General features: G+C 48.7%; 1 protein-coding gene across 1 annotated transcript in view; it reads left to right on the top strand.

Annotated features, from left to right (window-relative positions):
- ak5 (adenylate kinase 5) overlaps positions 1-18351 on the top strand; it is a 292297-nt gene extending 273946 nt beyond the window's left edge. The window contains exons 12-14 of the mRNA XM_071376733.1: positions 2370-2486; positions 3540-3743; positions 8946-18351. Of these exons, the coding sequence (XP_071232834.1) occupies positions 2370-2486; positions 3540-3743; positions 8946-9011 (387 nt within the window). The 3' untranslated portion in view covers positions 9012-18351. The remainder of the gene's footprint in view (positions 1-2369; positions 2487-3539; positions 3744-8945) is intronic.
- Positions 18352-19944: the final 1593 nt, after the last annotated feature.

Here is a 19944-nt window from a genome sequence, read left to right on the forward strand (position 1 = left end):
ACACACACACACACACAGAGGACCGACAGACACACACACACACCTCACTTCCAAAAAAGTCCTCACTTCAAAAGTGTGTGTTTTAAGGTCTAGTAGTACAAAACAAAGCCATGTCTCAGACAGACAGAGATCAGTGGATGTAAGATAGAGCTGCTGCTTTTCTCATCACTGACCTCTGGGGGGGGGGGACAGAACCTTTAACATCACTGACCCTGGACCTCTGGGAGGGGACAGAACCTTTAACATCACTGACCCTGGACCTCTGGGAGGGGACAGAACCTTTAAAATCACTGACCCTGGACCTCTGGGAGGGACAGAACCTTTAACATCACTGACCCTGGACCTCTGGGGGGGGGGACAGAACCTTTAACATCACTGACCCTGGACCTCTGGGAGGGGACAGAACCTTTAACATCACTGACCCTGGACCTCTGGGATGGGACAGAACCTTTAACATCACTGACCCTGGACCTCTGGGTGGGAGACAGAACCTTTAACATCACTGACCCTGGGCCTCTGGGGGGGGGGGAGAGACAGAACCTTTAACATCACTGACCCTGGACCTCTGGGAGGGGACAGAACCTTTAACATCACTGACCCTGGACCTTTGGGAGGGGACAGAACCTTTAACATCACTGACCCTGGACCTCTGGGGGGGACAGAACCTTTAACATCACTGACCCTGGACCTCTGGGGGGGACAGAACCTTTAACATCACTGACCCTGGGGGGGGGGGGGGACAGAACCTTTAACATCACTGACCCTGGACCTCTGGGAGGGGACAGAACCTTTAACATCACTGACCCTGGACCTCTGGGAGGGGACAGAACCGTTAACATCACTGACCCTGGACCTCTGGGAGGGACAGAACCTTTAACATCACTGACCCTGGACCTCTGGGGGGGGGGGACAGAACCTTTAACATCACTGACCCTGGACCTCTGGGAGGGGACAGAACCTTTAACATCACTGACCCTGGACCTCTGGGAGGGGACAGAACCTTTAACATCACTGACCCTGGACCTCTGGGAGGGAGACAGAACCTTTAACATCACTGACCCTGGGCCTCTGGGGGGGGGGGGGAGACAGAACCTTTAACATCACTGACCCTGGACCTCTGGGAGGGGACAGAACCTTTAACATCACTGACCCTGGACCTCTGGGGGGGACAGAACCTTTAACATCACTGACCCTGGACCTCTGGGGGGGACAGAACCTTTAACATCACTGACCTTGGACCTCTGGGGGGGACAGAACCTTTAACATCACTGACCCTGGACCTCTGGGGGGGACAGAACCTTTAACATCACTGACCCTGGACCTCTGGGCGGGACAGAACCTTTAACATCACTGACCCTGGACCTCTGGGGGGGACAGAACCTTTAACATCACTGACCCTGGGCCTCTGGGGGGGACAGAACCTTTAACATCACTGACCCTGGACCTCTGGGGGGGACAGAACTTTTAACATCACTGACCTCTGGGGGGGGGGGGGACACAGAACCTTTAACATCACTGACCCTGGGCCTCTGGGGGGGACAGAACCTTTAACATCACTGACCCTGGACCTCTGGGGGGGACAGAACCTTTAACATCACTGACCTCTGGGAGGGGGGGGACACAGAACCTTTAACATCACTGACCCTGGGCCTCTGGGGGGGGGGGGGGGGCAGAACCTTTAACATCACTGACCCTGGGCCTCTGGGGGGGGGGGGGGGGGCAGAACCTTTAACATCACTGACCCTGGGCCTCTGGGGGGGGGGGGGGGGGCAGAACCTTTAACATCACTGACCCTGGACCTCTGGGGGGGGGGGGGCAGAACCTTTAACATCACTGACCACAGAGGATGGACGCAAACATGTATTATCCAGAGAGACTGTGGTGGTCTGTTAAGCACTCTGTCTGTATCTGTGTGTTTGTGCAGGGTCCCAAGCAATGCCTTTCTCCAGGGTTAAGGTTACTCTACCATGACAAGGTCACAAGCAGTACACTAACACCCCAGGGTCTCGGGCTCGCTCACTCGCTCGCACGCACGCACGCACACGCACACACACACACACACACACACACGCACACACACACACACACACACACACACACACACACACACACTGGGGTGTGCAGACACAGTGCAAACTACAGCTATGCTCAGCTCTACCACAAAGGGCTGTATTGTTGTCATGGTGCTGGATGAGAAATTCTAAGATGTTGACATGATCAAATGGTACAGTATAGTTGCCTAGCAATGCAGCTGTAAAGGATAACTACCTACCTGATTATTCTCTGCGAACTACTTTCAATATAAGGCATCTGACTTTTGATGTTTGTTTGTTTGTTTGTTTGTTTGTTTGTTTGTTTGTGTGCCGCAGGACACGATGCTGGAGCTGCTATGTGAGTGTGTGACGTTGTCTCTGCGGCACGGGAGGGGCGTACTCGTAACCAACTTCCCCCGAGACCTACGACAAGCTCTGGAGTATGAAGCTAAGGTACAGAGAGAGGATGGAGGGAGGAGAGAGGGATGGAAAGAGGAGGGGGGAAGGAGAGGGGAGAGAAGGGAGATGAAAGGGAGGGAAGAGAGAGAGAGAGAGAGAGAGAGAGAGAGAGAGAGAGAGAGGTGGGGCAAAGATGGGTAAAAGGGAGGAGGGAAGGTAAAGGGAGAGAAAGGAGGAAGAGGGAGGCAATGGGATCGAGGGCAGATTACTGGATGGAGGGAGGGAGGGAGGAAATGAGAGGGGTGTCAAGGGCAGGTTACTGGATGGGGGGAGGGAGGGAGGAAATGAGAGGGGTGTCAAGGGAAGGTTACTGGATGGGGGGAGGGAGGGAGGAAATGAGAGGGGTGTCAAGGGCAGGTTACTGGATGGAGGGAGGGAGGGAGGAAATGAGAGGGGTGTCAAGGGCAGGTTACTGGATGGGGGAGGGAGGGAGGCAATGAGAGGGGTGTCAAGGGCAGGTTACTGGATGGGGGAGGGAGGGAGGCAATGAGAGGGGTGTCAAGGGCAGGTTACTGGATGGAGGGAGGGAGGGAGAGGGTGAGTTGAGGGGAGAGAGGAGGAGAGAACATTATAGAAGGAAGCATCATATTGAATCTCGGCTACGTGATATCCGACTCCAAAATGACACAATACATTATTTACCATTCATTTCTATTGGGCATAAAATAAATCAGAAACAACCAAAACAAACAGCAAATACATCCAACAAATGTGTCGAGTCACAGGCTTGATGTAGTCATTGCATGCTAGGAATACTAAACTATAGACTACTTTAATACACATTAATTTAGCTAATTTGTCCCAATACTTTTGGTCTCCTAAAATGGGGGGGACTTAGAACAAAAAGCGCTGTAGTTTATAAACGGCTGATAGTCTGCACTAACCTCATAGTCTGGAATACAGAGACGTGTCACTGTCCCAATACTGTTGGAGATCACTGTACTGACAGCTGTTCCCTCTGTCTGTCTGTCTGTCTGTCTGTCTGTCTGTCTGTCTGTCTGTCTGTCTGTCTGTCTGTCTGTCTGTGTGTGTGTCTCTCTCTCTCAGATGGGGGAGCCCAGTGCCGTGATGTTGTTGGACTGTTCCCCTGACACCATGTTCTCCAGGCTGCAGTGTCCTGTCCTGTCCCGCTCCGCCCCGCAATCCACAGGCTGCCACCGAGACAGAGACACCAGCAGGAGGGTCGAGGGATTCACCAGCAACTGCCAACCTGTGACATCACACTATCAACCCAAGAGGCTCCTACACAAGGTGAGTCAGGTGCTACGGTCCGATTCTCTACCCTTCATCCCGAAAGTGTACACTTGTTCACTTCCCGTCACTGACTTCAAAGGAAATCAGAAACATGGTGGAATCTCCCTCTCTAGCACACACCTCCAATGCTTTTAGATTAGTGGGTGAGGAAGTGGTGTGAGGTAGTGGGTGAGGTAGTGGGTGAGGAAGTGGTGTGAGGTAGTGGGTGAGGAAGTGGCGTGAGGAAGTGGGTGAGGAAGTGGTGTGAGGTAGTGGGTGAGGTAGTGGGTGAGGAAGTGGTGTGAGGTAGTGGGTGAGGAAGTGGCGTGAGGAAGTGGGTGAGGTAGTGGTGTGAGGTAGTGGTGTGAGGTGGTGGGTGAGGAAGTGGGTGAGGAAGTGGTGTGAGGTAGTGGTGTGAGGAAGTGGGTGAGGTAGTGGGTGAGGAAGTGGTGTGAGGTAGTGGGTGAGGAAGTAGTGTGAGGTAGTGGGTGAGGTAGTGGCGTGAGGAAGTGGTGTGAGGTAGTGGGTGAGGAAGTGGCGTGAGGTAGTGGGTGAGGAAGTGGTGTGAGGTAGTGGGTGAGGAAGTAGTGTGAGGTAGTGGGTGAGGTAGTGGGTGAGGAAGTAGTGTGAGGTAGTGGGTGAGGAAGTAGTGTGAGGTAGTGGGTGAGGAAGTAGTGTGAGGTAGTGGGTGAGGAAGTAGTGTGAGGAAGTGGTGTGAGGTAGTGGGCGAGGAAGTGGTGTGAGGTAGTGGGTGAGGAAGTAGTGTGAGGTAGTAGGTGAGGAAGTGGTGTGAGGTAGTGGGTGAGGAAGTGGTGTGAGGTAGTGGGTGAGGAAGTGGGTGAGGAAGTGGTGTGAGGTAGTGGGTGAGGAAGTGGTGTGAGGTAGTGGGTGAGGAAGTGGTGTGAGGTAGTGTGTGAGGTAGTGGGTGAGGAAGTGGTTTGAGGTAGTGGGTGAGGAAGTGGTGTGAGGTAGTGGGTGAGGAAGTAGTGTGAGGTAGTGGTGTGAGGTAGTGAACGAATGTACACTTCCGGAGAAAGGAGGTATCGCAAAACGTACACATCAACACTCAAAACGTGACCAGACGGAAGCCACTCCTCAGTAAAAGGCACATGACAGCCTGCTTGGAGTTTGCCAAAAGGCACCTAAAGGATTCTCAGACCATGAGAAACAAGATTCTCTGGTCTGATGAAACCAAGATTGAACTCTTTGGCCTGAATGCCAAGCGTCACGTCTGAAGGAAACCTGGCACCATCCCTACGGTGAAGCATGGTGGTGGCAGTATCATGCTGTGGAGATGTTTTTCAGCTGCAGGGACTGGGAGACTAGTCAGGATGGAGGGAAAGATGAGTAGAGCAAAGTACAGAGAGATCCTTGGTGAAAACCTGCTCCAGAGCGCTCAGGACCTCAGACTGGGGCGAAGGTTCACCTTCCAACAGGACAACGACCCTAAGCACACAGCCAAGAAAACGCGGCAGTGGCTTCTGGACAAGTCTCTGAATGTCCTTGAGTGGCCCAGTAGAGCTCGGACTTGAACACGATCAAACATCTCTGGAGAGACCTGAAAATAGCTGTGCAGCGATGCTCCCCATCCAACCTGACAGAGCTTGAGAGGATCTGCAGAGAAGAATGGGAGAAACTCCCCAAATACAGGTGTGCCAAGCTTGTAGCGTCATACCCAAGAAGATGGCGCCGTAGAACATGGCAGACATTTTACATTAAATGTTGTAATTTTTTTAGCATTTTGTGTAACTTATTTTTTTACTTATTGTGTACATAATGTTACTGCTATTGTCTCTTTCGACTGAAAATAACTTCTGGACATCAGAACAGCGATTACTCACCGCGGACTGGAAGAAAATGTTTCCTTTAACGAGTCCGACGAGAAGGATATCCTGCTTTTCACTGGAACAGGCCCAGATCCACGCCTTTAGCGTGAAGAAAAGACGCAGGAAAAGAGGCCGCAGATCGGGGATTCTTCTGAGAAACCGGAGGCGAGCGAGTAAACAATGCCTTCCATTCTCCTTGCTAATGTGCAATCGTTAGAAAATAAAATTGATGACCTACAATTAAGATTATCCTACCAACGGGACATTAAAAACTGTAATATATTATGTTTCACCGAGTCGGCTGAATGAAGAAACTGACAATAGAAGGATTTTCCATGCCCTGGCAGAACAGAGACGCTACCTCTGGTAAGACGAGGGGTGGGTGTGTCTATTTGTCAATAACAGCTGGTGCGCTATGTTTAATATTAAAGAAGTCTCGAGATATTGCTCACCTGCGGTAGAGTACCTTATGATAAGCTGTAGACCACACTATCTATCAAGAGAGTTCCCATCTGTATTATTCGTAGCCGTCCATTTACCACCACAAAGCAAAGCTGGCACTCTCAACCAACTCTATAAGGCCATAATCAATCAATCAATCAAATGTATTTATAAAGCCCTTCTTACATCAGCTGATATCTCAAAGTGCTGTACAAAAACCCAGCCTAAAACCGCAAACAGCAAGCAATGCAGGTGTAGAAGCACAGCTACCAAGCTTCTACACCAACATAGGCAAAGAAGAAAATGCTCACCCAGAAGCGGCACTCCTAGTGGCCAGGAACTTTAATACAAGCAAACCTAAATAAATTTTACCAAATTTTCACCAGCCACATGTGCAACTAGCGGTGAAAAAAATCCTAGACCACCTTTACTCCACACACAGAGATGCATACAAAGCTCTCCCCCGCCCTCCATTTGGCAAATCTGACCACAATTCTATCCTCCTGATTCCTGCTTACAAGCAAAAACTAAAGCAGGAAGTACCAATGACTTGCTCAATATGGAAGTGGTCAGATGACGCGGATGCTACACTACAGGACTGTTTTGCTAGCACAGACTGGAATATGTTCCGGGATTCATCCAATGGCATTGAGGAATAGACCACCTCAGTCATCGGCTTCATCAATAAGTGCATCGATGACGTCGTCCCCACAGTGACTGTACGTACATATCCCAACCAGAAGCCATGGATTACAGGCAACATCTGCATTGAGCTAAAGGCTAGAGCTGCCGCTTTCAAGGAGTGGGAGACTAATCCGGACCTTATAAGAAATCCCGCTATGCCCTCAGACAAACCATCAAACAGGCAAAGCATCAATACAGGACTAAGATTGAATCCTACAACACCGGCTCTGATGCCCGTCGGATGTGGCAGGGCTTGAAAACTATTACGGACTACAAAGGGAAACCCAGACGTGAGCTGCCCAGTGACGCGAGCCTACCAGATGAGCTAAATGCCTTTTATGCTCGCTTCGAGGCAAGCAACACTGAAGCATGCACGAGAGCACCAGCTGTTTTGGATGACTGTGTGATAACGCTCTCGGTGGCCGATGTGAACAAAAAATTTAAACAGGTCAACATTCACAAAGCCGCTGGGCCAGACGGATTACCAGGGCGTGTACTCAAAGCATGCGCGAACCAACTGTCAAGTGTCTTCACTGACATTTTCAACCTCTCCCTGACCGAGTCTGTAATACCTACATGTTTCAAGCAGACCACCATAGTCCCTGTTTCCAAGGTAGCGAAGGTAATCTGCCTAAATGATTACCGCCCCATGGCACTCACGTCAGTAGCCATGAAGTGCTTTGAAAGGCTGGTCATGGCTCACATCAACAGCATCCTCCCGGACACCTTACACCCACTCCAATTCGCATACAGCCCCAACAGATCCACAGATGACGCAATCTCAATCGCACTCCACACTGCCCTTTCTCACCTGGACTAAAGGAACACCTATGTGAGAATGCTGTTCATTGACTACAGCTCAGCGTTCAACACCATAGTGCCCTCCAAGCTCATCATTAAGCTAAGGACTCTGGGACTAAACACCTCCCTCTGCAACTGGATCCTGGACTTCCTGTCGGGCCGCCCCCAGGTGGTAAGAGTAGGCAACAACACGTCTGCCATGTGCCTTCTTAAAAGTCAATTTGTGGAATCAGTTGTGTTGTGACAAGGTAGGGGTGGTATACAGAAGATAGCCCTATTTGGTAAAAGACCAAGTCCATATTCTTAACCAGCATGTCGGTGATCAGGCCTACGTTGTGTCAACAGCAAACTTGATGATGGTGTTGGAGTTGTGCTTGGCCACGCAGTCGTGGGTGAAAAGGGAGTACAGGAGGGGACTAAGCACACACCCATGAGGAGCACCGTGTTGAGGATCAGCGTGGCAGATGTGTTGCTACCTACCCTCACCACCTGGGGGCAGCCCATCAGGAAGTCCAGGATCCAGTTGCAGAGGGAGAGGTTCAGTCGCAGGGTCCCGAGCTTGTTGATGAGCTTTGAAGGCACTATGATGTTGAACGCTGAGCTGTAGTCTATGACCAGCATGCTCACATAGTTATGTTCCCCGTTGTCCAGGTGGGAGAGGGCAGTGTGGAGTGCAATTGAGTTTGCTTCATCTGTGGATCTGTTGAGGCAGCATGCGAATTGGAATGGGTCCAGGGAGTCTGGGATTGTGTTGATGTGTGTCATGACCAGCCTTTCAAAACACTTCATAATTACAGATGTGATGCTACGGGGCGATAGTCATTTACAGTAGCTAGGTTACCTTGGGAACAGGGACAATGGTGGTCAGCTTGAAACATGTTGGGATGACAGACTGGGACAAGGAGAGATGAATGAAGACAAGTGCCAGCTGGTTTGTGTATGCTTTTGAGAACCTGGTATTCTGGCCTTGTGATTGTTAACCCGTTTAAATGTTTTGCTCGCGAGACACAGTCATCCTTAGTCGTATATAGAGCTTTCAAACATGAAAAAATAATCTGTTAGCATTTAATATGAAATAGCACCAATAGTATACAGTTACTAAGTAGTATCATGTTTATTTTATAGTTATAAGAAATGTCAAATCTTATAGTAAGTCATTTCAAGCCCTATTGTCCCACTTTTATTGAATAGGAAAAATAAATCAGATTTTTTATATTCATATTTGTTCTATGTACTTGAGCTTTGTGTCCTAAAAAGTGAATATAACTATTTTAACCAGAAGGTGAGTTCCAGACCTTTCTAGAACTATGAAACACTACTAGTTATTGTTTATGACCATCTCATGAAAAATAATTACTTTAAGGGTCTATTTAGATGGAAATCTGAATGTTGTCCTATCATTCAAGAAGTTACAAGGTGCCTTGCATTGAAGCCTAATCTTTGTTTGTTTCATGTGTTTTCCCCCTAGATTGATGCAGAGAGGCCTCCTGAAGAGGTGTTTGCTCAGATCTGTCAGGCCATGGACTCCTGCTAGAGGAACCCGCCCATCTCTACATCATCATTACCACCGCCCCTGAGGTCTAACTACTACCATCGCCCCGGAGGTCTAACTACTACCATCACCCCGGAGGTCTAACTACTACCACCGCCCCCAGAGGTCTAACTACTACCATCGCCCCAGAGGTCTAACTACTACCACCGCCCCGGAGGTCTAACTACCACCGCCCCGCCCCGGAGGTCTAACTACTACCATTGCCCCGGAGGTCTAACTACTACCATCGCCCCGGAGGTCTAACTACTACTACCGCCCCCAGAGGTCTAACTACTACCACCGCCCCGGAGGTCTATTTACTACCACCGCCCCGGAGGTCTAACTACTACCATCGCCCCGGAGGTCTAACTACTACTACCGCCCCGGAGGTCTAACTACTACCACCGCCCCGGAGGTCTATTTACTACCACCGCCCCGGAGGTCTAACTACTACCATCGCCCCAGAGGTCTAACTACTACCATCGCCCCGGAGGTCTATTTACTACCACCGCCCCGGAGGTCTATTTACTACCACCGCCCCGGAGGTCTAACTACTACCACTGCCCCGGAGGTCTAACTACTACCACCGCCCCGGAGGTCTATTTACTACCACCGCCCCGGAGGTCTAACTACTACCACAGCCCCGGAGGTCTAACTACCACCACCGCCCCCGGAGGTCTAACTACTACCACCGCCCCGGAGGTCTAACTACTACCACCGCCCGGAGGTCTATTTACTACCACCGCCCCGGAGGTCTATTTACTACCACCGCCCCGGAGGTCTATTTACTACCACCCCCCCGGAGGTCTATTTACTACCACAGCCCCGGAGGTCTAACTACTACCATCGCCCCGGAGGTCTAACTACTACCACCGCCCCCGGAGGTCTAACTACTACCACCGCCCCGGAGGTCTAACTACCACCACCGCCCCGCCCCCGGAGGTCTAACTACTACCACCGCCCCGGAGGTCTAACTACTACCACCGCCCCAGAGGTTTAACTACTACCACCGCCCCGGAGGTCTAACTACTACCACCGCCCCGGAGGTCTAACTACTACCGCCGCCCCGGAGGTCTAACTACCACCACCGCCCCGCCCCCGGAGGTCTAACTACTACCACCGCCCCAGAGGTCTAACTACTACCATCGCCCCGGAGGTCTAACTACTACCACCGCCCCGCCCCCGGAGGTCTAACTACTACCACCGCCCCAGAGGTCTAACTACTACCATCGCCCCGGAGGTCTAACTACTACCACCGCCCCAGAGGTTTAACTACTACCACCGCCCCGGAGGTCTAACTACTACCACCGCCCCCGGAGGTCTAACTACTACCACCGCCCCAGAGGTCTAACTACTACCACCGCCCCCGGAGGTCTAACTACTACCACCGCCCCCGGAGGTCTAACTACTACCACCGCCCTGGAGGTCTAACTACTACCACCGCCCCCGGAGGTCTAACTACTACCACCGCCCCGGAGGTCTAACTACTACCACCGCCCCGGAGGTCTAACTACTACCACTGCCCCGGAGGTCTACCTACTACCATCGCCCCATAGGTCTAACTACTACCACCGCCCCAGAGGTCTAACTACTACCACCGCCCCGGAGGTCTAACTACTACCACCGCCCCGGAGGTCTAACTACTACCATCGCCCCGCCCCAGAGGTCTAACTACTACCACCGCCCCGCCCCCAGAGGTCTAACTACTACCACCGCCCCGGAGGTCTAACTACTACCACCGCCCCAGAGGTCTAACTACTACCACCGCCCCGCCCCCAGAGGTCTAACTACTACCACCGCCCAGGAGGTCTAACTACTACCATCGCCCCCGGAGGTCTAACTACTACCACCGCCCCGGAGGTCTAACTACTACCACCGCCCCGGAGGTCTAACTACTACCATCGCCCCGCCCCAGAGGTCTAACTACTACCACCGCCCCGCCCCCAGAGGTCTAACTACTACCACCGCCCCGGAGGTCTAACTACTACCACCGCCCCAGAGGTCTAACTACTACCACCGCCCCGCCCCCAGAGGTCTAACTACTACCACCGCCCCGGAGGTCTAACTACTACCATCGCCCCCGGAGGTCTAACTACTACCACCGCCCCGGAGGTCTAACTACTACCACCGCCCCCGGAGGTCTAACTACTACCACCGCCCCGGAGGTCTAACTACTACCACCGCCCCCGGAGGTCTAACTTCTACCATCGCCCCGCCCCAGAGGTCTAACTACTACCACCGCCCCCGGAGGTCTAACTACTACCACCGCCCCGGAGGTCTAACTACTACCATCGCCCCGCCCCAGAGGTCTAACTACTACCACCGCCCCGCCCCCAGAGGTCTAACTACTACCACCGCCCCGGAGGTCTAACTACTACCACCGCCCCAGAGGTCTAACTACTACCACCGCCCCGCCCCCAGAGGTCTAACTACTACCACCGCCCCGGAGGTCTAACTACTACCATCGCCCCCGGAGGTCTAACTACTACCACCGCCCCGGAGGTCTAACTACTACCACCGCCCCGGAGGTCTAACTACTACCACCACCCCGGAGGTCTAACTACTACCACCGCCCCACCCCGGAGGTCTAACTACTACCACCGCCCCGGAGGTCTAACTACTACCACCGCCCCGGAGGTCTAACTACTACCACCGCCCCCGGAGGTCTAACTACTACCACCGCCCCGGAGGTCTAACTACTACCACCGCCCCCGGAGGTCTAACTACTACCACCGCCCCGGAGGTCTAACTACTACCACCGCCCCCGGAGGTCTAACTTCTACCATCGCCCCGCCCCAGAGGTCTAACTACTACCACCGCCCCCGGAGGTCTAACTACTACCACCGCCCCGGAGGTCTAACTACTCTCCTCCTCAGATGCATCCCAAATGGGCACCTATTCCCTATATAGTGCACTACTTTAGACCAGAGCCCTCTTCCCTATATAGTGCACTACTTTAGACCAGAGCCCTCTTCCCTATATAGTGCACTACTATAGACCAGAGCCATATTCCCTATATAGTGCACTACTATAGACCAGAGCCCTATTCCCTATATAGTGCACTACTATAGACCAGAGCCCTATTCCCTATATAGTGCACTACTTTAGACCAGAGCCCTCTTCCCTATATAGTGCACTACCTTCTACCAGAGCCATATGGGCAAAAAGTAGTGCACTATATAGGGAATAGGGCTCTGGTCTATAGTAGTGCACTATATAGGGAATAGGGCTCTGGTCTACAGTAGTGCACTATATAGGGAATAGGGCTCTGGTCTAAAGTAGTGCACTATATAGGGAATAGGGCTCTGGTCTAAAGTAGTGCACTATATAGGGAATAGGGCTCTGGTCTAAAGTAGTGCACTATATAGGGAAGAGGGTGCCATATGGTATGCATCCCCCTCCTTGCCTGTGCCAACTCTGCTACTCTGAAGAGACCCGGCCACAAGACTCTCACACTTTTACACTCTCAGACACCAACACACACTCTCTCTCACACACACTCTCTCTCACACACACACACACACACTCTCACACACACACATTTAGAAAGAAAAATCACTGAAATGCATGTCTTGGAAATGCATCGTACATCTATGCTGCAGTGGGAACAACTCTTGTATTTGTAATTTGTAGCCGTAGTGGTAAAAATAAAGAAATAGATTCGTAAACGCTGATGGCATTTCGTGTTGAATAAAGTAACGACGCTCCTTATATTTTCAAAGCATTTTCCCGTGATAAATAGTATTATATTATATTACGCTTGCACAAAAAAATGTAATTAAAAAGGTGTGTAAACTGTGTCTATCCTCCACTAAACCACTGCTTGGACACTAAAAAGGCTTTAACTTAGCATTAACTACAACTTTACTACAGATAGTGGTAACATTAGTTTCAGTATAATATTGTACAGTACATACCGCTGCAGTCTGACCCAATCTGTTGAAAACACATGGTGTAACGCTGCCTGCTCTGTGTGTGTGTGTGTGTGTGTGTGTGTGTGTGTGTGTGTGTGTGTGTGTGTGTGTGTGTGTGTGTGTGTGTGTGTGTGTGTGTGTGTGTGTGTGTGTGTGTGTGTGTGTGTGTGTGTGTGTGTGAGAGAGAATCTCATGAATCGGATGGTGTTCCCCATCTTGCTCTATGACCCCCATAAGTGTCAGAGGACTGAAGGTAACTGGTAACACTTTAAAAAATGAATAGTAGTATGGGGATATAGTGACCCCCACAAAAAAAAGGGGTTAAATGTGTGTCCCAAAAAAACTAAAATATTTCCTGAACTTTCCTCTATCCTAGACACGTTAAAACTTTATTTTTGACTTATGTTTTGTCTGTTAGCCATTTCTGAATGTGTTATTCAATGAGTTTCTATGGGATACAGCAGTAAAGGACAAATACAATATTTTTTTTTTTTAATGCTTAGACTTTTAGAGTTAATGAAGTGTCGGGACTTCGGGTCCCTGAGGCATAGAGAGAGAGTTCTCTGCCCACTTAGCCTTGTTGTCCCTGAGGCATAGAGAGAGTTCTCTGCCCACTTAGCCTTGTTGTCCCTGAGGCATAGAGAGAGAGTTCTCTGCCCACTTAGCCTTGTTGTCCCTGAGGCATAGAGAGAGTTCTCTGCCCACTTAGTCTTGTTGGCCCTGAGGCATAGAGAGAGTTCTCTGCCCACTTAGCCTTGTTGTCCCTGAGGCATAGAGAGAGTTCTCTGCCCACTTAGCCTTGTTGTCCCTGAGGCATAGAGAGAGTTCTCTGCCCACTTAGCCTTGTTGTCCCTGAGGCATAGAGAGAGTTCTCTGCCCACTTAGCCTTGTTGTCCCTGAGGCATAGAGAGAGTTCTCTGCCCACTTAGCCTTGTTGTCCCTGACGCATGGAGAGAGTGTTCTCTGCCCACTTAGCCTTGTTGTCCCTGAGGCATAGAGAGAGTTCTCTGCCCACTTAGCCTTGTTGTCCCTGAGGCATAGAGAGAGAGTTCTCTGCCCACTTAGCCTTGTTGGCCCTGAGGCATGGAGAGAGGGTTCTCTGCCCACTTAGCCTTGTTGTCCCTGAGGCATAGAGAGAGTTCTCTACCCACTTAGCCTTGTTGTCCCTGAGGCATAGAGAGAGAGTTCTCTGCCCATTTAGCCTTGTTGTCCCTGAGGCATAGAGAGAGTTCTCTACCCACTTAGCCTTGTTGTCCCTGAGGCATAGAGAGAGAGTTCTCTGCCCACTTAGCCTTGTTGTCCCTGAGGCATAGAGAGAGTTCTCTGCCCACTTAGCCTTGTTGTCCCTGAGGCATAGAGAGAGAGTTCTCTACCCACTTAGCCTTGTTGTCCCTGAGGCATAGAGAGAGTTCTCTGCCCACTTAGCCTTGTTGTCCCTGACGCATGGAGAGAGAGTTCTCTGCCCACTTAGCCTTGTTGTCCCTGAGGCATAGAGAGAGTTCTCTGCCCACTTAGCCTTGTTGTCCCTGAGGCATAGAGAGAGTTCTCTGCCCACTTAGCCTTGTTGTCCCTGAGGCATAGAGAGAGAGTTCTCTGCCCACTTAGCCTTGTTGTCCCTGAGGCATAGAGAGAGTTCTCTGCCCACTTAGCCTTGTTGTCCCTGAGGCATAGAGAGAGAGTTCTCTGCCCACTTAGCCTTGTTGTCCCTGACGCATGGAGAGAGAGTTCTCTACCCACTTAGCCTTGTTGTCCCTGAGGCATAGAGAGAGTTCTCTGCCCACTTAGCCTTGTTGTCCCTGAGGCATAGAGAGAGTTCTCTGCCCACTTAGTCTTGTTGGCCCTGAGGCATAGAGAGAGTTCTCTGCCCACTTAGCAGGAAAGCAAATGTCAGATGTCTAGTGGGCAGAGGTGTGTTTGTCTGTGTGTGTGCACTGTGCGTGCATGCATGCCAATGTGTGTGTGTGTACTGAGCATGGATTCATGCCAATGTGTGTGTGCGTGTGATGCTCTCACGTATAGTAGGCATTCTATTGTAGCATGCACGGATTACACATCAAGCTTATTGCCTTTAACGTGTATACAGTACCAGTCAAAAGTTTGGACACACCTACTCATTCAAGGATTCTTTTTTATTTTGACTATTTTCTACATTGTTGAATAATAGTGAAGACATCAAAACTATGAAATAACACATTTGGAATCATGTAGTAACCAAAGAAGTGTTAAACAAATCAAAATATATTTTATATTTGAGCTTCTTAAAAGTTGCCACACTTTGCCTTGATGACAGCTTTGCACACTCTTGGCATTCTCTCAACCAGCTTCATGAGGTAGTCACCTGGAATGCATTTCAATTAACAGGTGTGTGTTGTTAAAAGTTAATTTGTGGAATTTCTTCCTTCTTAATGTGTTTGAGCCAATCAGTTGTGTTGTGACAAGGTAGGGGTGGTATACAGAAGATAGTCCTATTTGGTAAAAGACCAAGTCCATATTATGGCAAGAACAGTTCAAATAAGCAAAGAGAAATGACAGTCCATCATTACTTTAAGACATGAAGGTCAGTCAATGAGGAAGATTTCAAGAACTTTGAAAGTTTCTTCAAGTGCAGTCGCAAAAACCATCAAGCGCTATGATGAAACTGGCTCTCATGAGGACCGCCACAGGAAAGGAAGACCCAGAGTTACCTCTGCTGCAGAGGATAAGTTCTTTAGAGTTACCAGCCTCAGAAATTGCGGCCCAAATAAATGCTTCACAGAGTTCAAGTAACAGACACATCTCAACATCAACTGTTCAGAGGAGACTGAGTGATTCAGGCTTTCGTGGTCGAATTGCTGCAAAGAAACCACTACTAAAGGACACCAATAAGAAGAGACTTGCTTGAGCCAAGAAACACGAGCAATGGACATTAGACCAGTGGAAATCTGTCCTTTGGTCTGATGAGTCCAAATGTAAGATTTTTGCTTCCAACTGCTGTGTCTTTGTGAGAAGCAGAGTAGGTGAACGGATGATCTCTGCATGTGTGGTTCCCACCGTGAAGCATGGAGGAGGAGGTGTGATGGTGCTTTGCTGGTGACACTGTCTGTGATTTATTTAGAATTCAAGGCACACTTAACCAGCATGGCTACCACAGCATTCTGCAGCGATACGCCATCCTTTGTTTTTCAACAGGAAAATGGCCCGTCGAACAGGAAGTCGGGCCGCAGAGCTGGGTCACGGGTGCACCTCAGCCACGCTCAAGGTCCTAAATGATATCATAACCGCCATCGATAAAAGGACAGAACTGCGCAGCCGTCTTCATCGACCTGGGCAAGGTTTTCAAATCTGTCAATCACCGTATTCTTATCGGCAGACTCAACAGCCTTGGTTTCTCAAATGACTGCCTCGCCTGGTTCACCAACTACTTCTCTGATAGAGTTCAGTATGTCAAATCGAAGGGCCTGTTGTCCGGACCTCTGGCAGTCTCTATGGGGGTGCCACAGGGTTCATTTCTCAGGCCGACTCTCTTCTCTCTATACATCAATGATGTCGTTCTTGCTGCTGGTGATTCTCTGATCCACCTCTACGCAGACGACACCATTCTGTATACATCTGGCCCTTCTTTGGACACTGTGTTAATTAACCTCCAAACGAGTTTCAATGCCATACAACACTCCTTCCGTGGCCTCCAACTGCTCTTAAACGCTAGTAAAACTAAATGCATGCTCTACAACCAATCGCTGGCCGCACCCTCCCGCCCGACTAGCATCACTACTCTGGACGGTTCTGATTTAGAATATGTGGACAACTACAAATACCTAGGTGTCTGGTTAGACTGTAAACTCTCCTTTCAGACTCACATTAAGCATCTCCAATCCAAAATTAAATGTAGAATCTGCTTCCTATTTCGCAACAAAGCCTCCTTCACTCATGCCACAAAACATACCCTCGTAAAACTGACTATCCCGCGATCCTTGACTTCGGCGATGTCATTTACAAATTAGCCTCCAACACTCTACTCAGCAAATTGGATGTAGTCTATCACAGTGCCATCCGTTTTGTCACCAAAGCCCCATATACTACCCACCACTGCGACCTGTACTCTCTCGTTGGCTGGCCCTCACTACATATTCGTCACCAAACCCACTGGTGCCAGGTCATCTATAAGTCTTTGCTAGGTAAAGCTCTGCCTTATCTCAGCTCACTGGTCACCATAGCAACACCCACCCATAGCACGTGCTCCAGCAGGTATATTTCACTGGTCATCCCTAAAGACAACACCTGCTTTGGCCGCCTTTCCTTCCAGTTCTCTGCTGCCAATGACTGGAACGAATTGCAAAAAAATCACTGAAGTTGGAGACTTATATCTCCCTCACTAGCTTTAAGCGTCAGCTGTCAGAGCAGCTCACCGATCGCTGCAGCTGTACACAGCCCATCTGTAAATAGCCCATCCAACCAACTACCTACCTCATCCCCATATTTTCTTTTCCTGCTCTTTGCACACCAGTATCTCTACTTGCACATCCTCATCTGCACATCCATCACTCCAGTGTTAATTGCTAAATTGTATTTATTTCGCCACTATGGTCTATTTATTGCCTTACCTCCTTACTTCATTTGCACACACTGTATACATATTTTCTATTGTGTTATTGACTGTACGTTTGTTTATTCTAAATGTGTAACTCTGTGTTGTTGTTTGTGTAGCACTGCTTTGCTCTATCTTGGCCAGGTCGCAGTTGTAAATGAGAACTTGTTCTCAACTGGCCTACCTGGTTAAATAAAGGTGATATATTTTTTTTTTAAATAAGTGAAGGAAAAGAGGCCAACAAGTGCTCAGCATATGTGGGAACTCCTTCAAGACTGTTGGAAAAGCATTCCAGGTGAAGCTGTTTGAGAGAACGGTGGCTCCTTTGAAGAATCTGGCGCAGAGCTCTAAGGCACTGCATCTCAGTGATAGAGGCTTCACTACAGACCCTGGTGCGATCCCGGGCTGTATCATAACCCGGCCGTGATCGGGAGTCCCATAGGGCGGCGCACAATTGTCTCAGCATCATTCGGGTTAGGGGAGGGGATTTGGCCGTCGTTGTAAATAAGAATTTGTTTTTAACTGACTTGCCTACTTAAATAAAAGGTTAAATACATTTGTTTAACACTTTAATGGTTAATACATGACTCCATATGTGTTATTTCATAGTTTTGAAGTCTTCATTATTATTCTACAATGTGGAAAATAATAAAAAATAAAGGAAAAACCTTGAATTAGTAGGTGTGTCCAAACTTTTGAAGCGTACTGAATATATAAATATATATAACATAAAACTAATAACAGACTATTGCATTTTATTCTATATAGCTGGTTGCAGGCTTCTTGTCATAAGAGACAATGTCACAGCTCTAAGCGCTTGTTGAGTCAATACTTAACGTTTAATAAAGGCAGTTCCTTTGCTAAACCTGGACTCCTGACTTATTTGTGCAGTATTTGGAATATTCTACAGATTATATCCACTCACTGGCCAGTTTATTAGGTACACCATCCCATTGTATCCACTCACTGGCCAGTTTATTAGGTACACCATCCCATTGTATACACTCACTGGACAGTTTATTAGGTACACCATCCCATTGTATCCACTCACTGGCCAGTTTATTAGGTACACCATCCCATTGTATACACTCACTGGACGGTTTATTAGGTACACCATCCCATTGTGTACACTCACTGGCCAGTTTATTAGGTACACCATCCCATTGTATACACTCACTGGATGGTTTATTAGGTACACCATCCCATTGTGTACACTCACTGGCCAGTTTATTAGGTACACCATCCCATTGTATACACTCACTGGCCCGTTTATTAGGTACACCACCCCCACTGTGTTCCATCCACTCTACTTGAACAAATATGGTGGATGCCAATGGCACCATAAATCATGCCTCAGAGATGGTAGTAGATAAGATGCCAATGGCACTATAAATCATGCCTCAGAGATGGTAGTAGATAAGATGCCAATGGCACCATAAATCATGCCTCAGAGATGGTAGTAGATAAGATGCCAATGGCACCATAAATCATGCCTCAGAGATGGTAGTAGATAAGATGCCAATGGCACTATAAATCATGCCTCAGAGATGGTAGTAGATAAGATGCCAATGGCACCATAAATCATGCCTCAGAGATGGTAGTAGATAAGATGCCAATGGCACTATAAATCATGCCTCAGAGATGGTAGTAGATAAGATGCCAATGGCACCATAAATCATGCCTCAGAGATGGTAGTAGATAAGATGCCAATGGCACCATAAATCATGCCTCAGAGATGGTAGTAGATAAGATGCCAATGGCACTATAAATCATGCCTCAGAGATGGTAGTAGATAAGATGCCAATGGCACCATAAATCATGCCTCAGAGATGGTAGTAGATAAGATGCCAATGGCACTATAAATCATGCCTCAGAGATGGTAGTAGATAAGATGCCAATGGCACTATAAATCATGCCTCAGAGATGGTAGTAGATAAGATGCCATGACACTATAAATCATGCCTCAGGGATGGTAGTAGAGAAGATGCTTTGCTAAAACAAAATGTATCTTTTATAAATAACTCCAAAATATATAAATATTGTCCTATGTGGCCCCAACATGCGCACCAGTCAAAGCCAATACAACAGCTCCCCCTGGTGGCTAACACCGTCTTTACTGAGTAATCTGTTTGTTTTGTAGAATAATAGTGGTTTTTGTATTTCGTATTTGACGTGTGAATCTTTAACTCAGGGCTAATTTGTAAGAAACCGTGATCTTAACATAATTACTTGTCAAATAATGGTAAACAAATGTCAACTCGGGAATAAAGATTCTCCGATATATAGAATCAATTAATAAAGCCAACATTTCTTTGTTTTGTCACACTTGTCTCTGCCTACTTCTAATATATTATCATTTACTATCAATATATAGTCATATCAATATATTATCATAATATATTATTATATATTATCATTTACTGAGGCGACCATAACAAAACCAAAGAATGCTGCAGGA

The sequence above is a fragment of the Salvelinus alpinus genome, chromosome 30 (assembly GCF_045679555.1).
Source record: "Salvelinus alpinus chromosome 30, SLU_Salpinus.1, whole genome shotgun sequence".
Classification (NCBI taxonomy): Eukaryota; Metazoa; Chordata; class Actinopteri; order Salmoniformes; family Salmonidae; genus Salvelinus; species Salvelinus alpinus.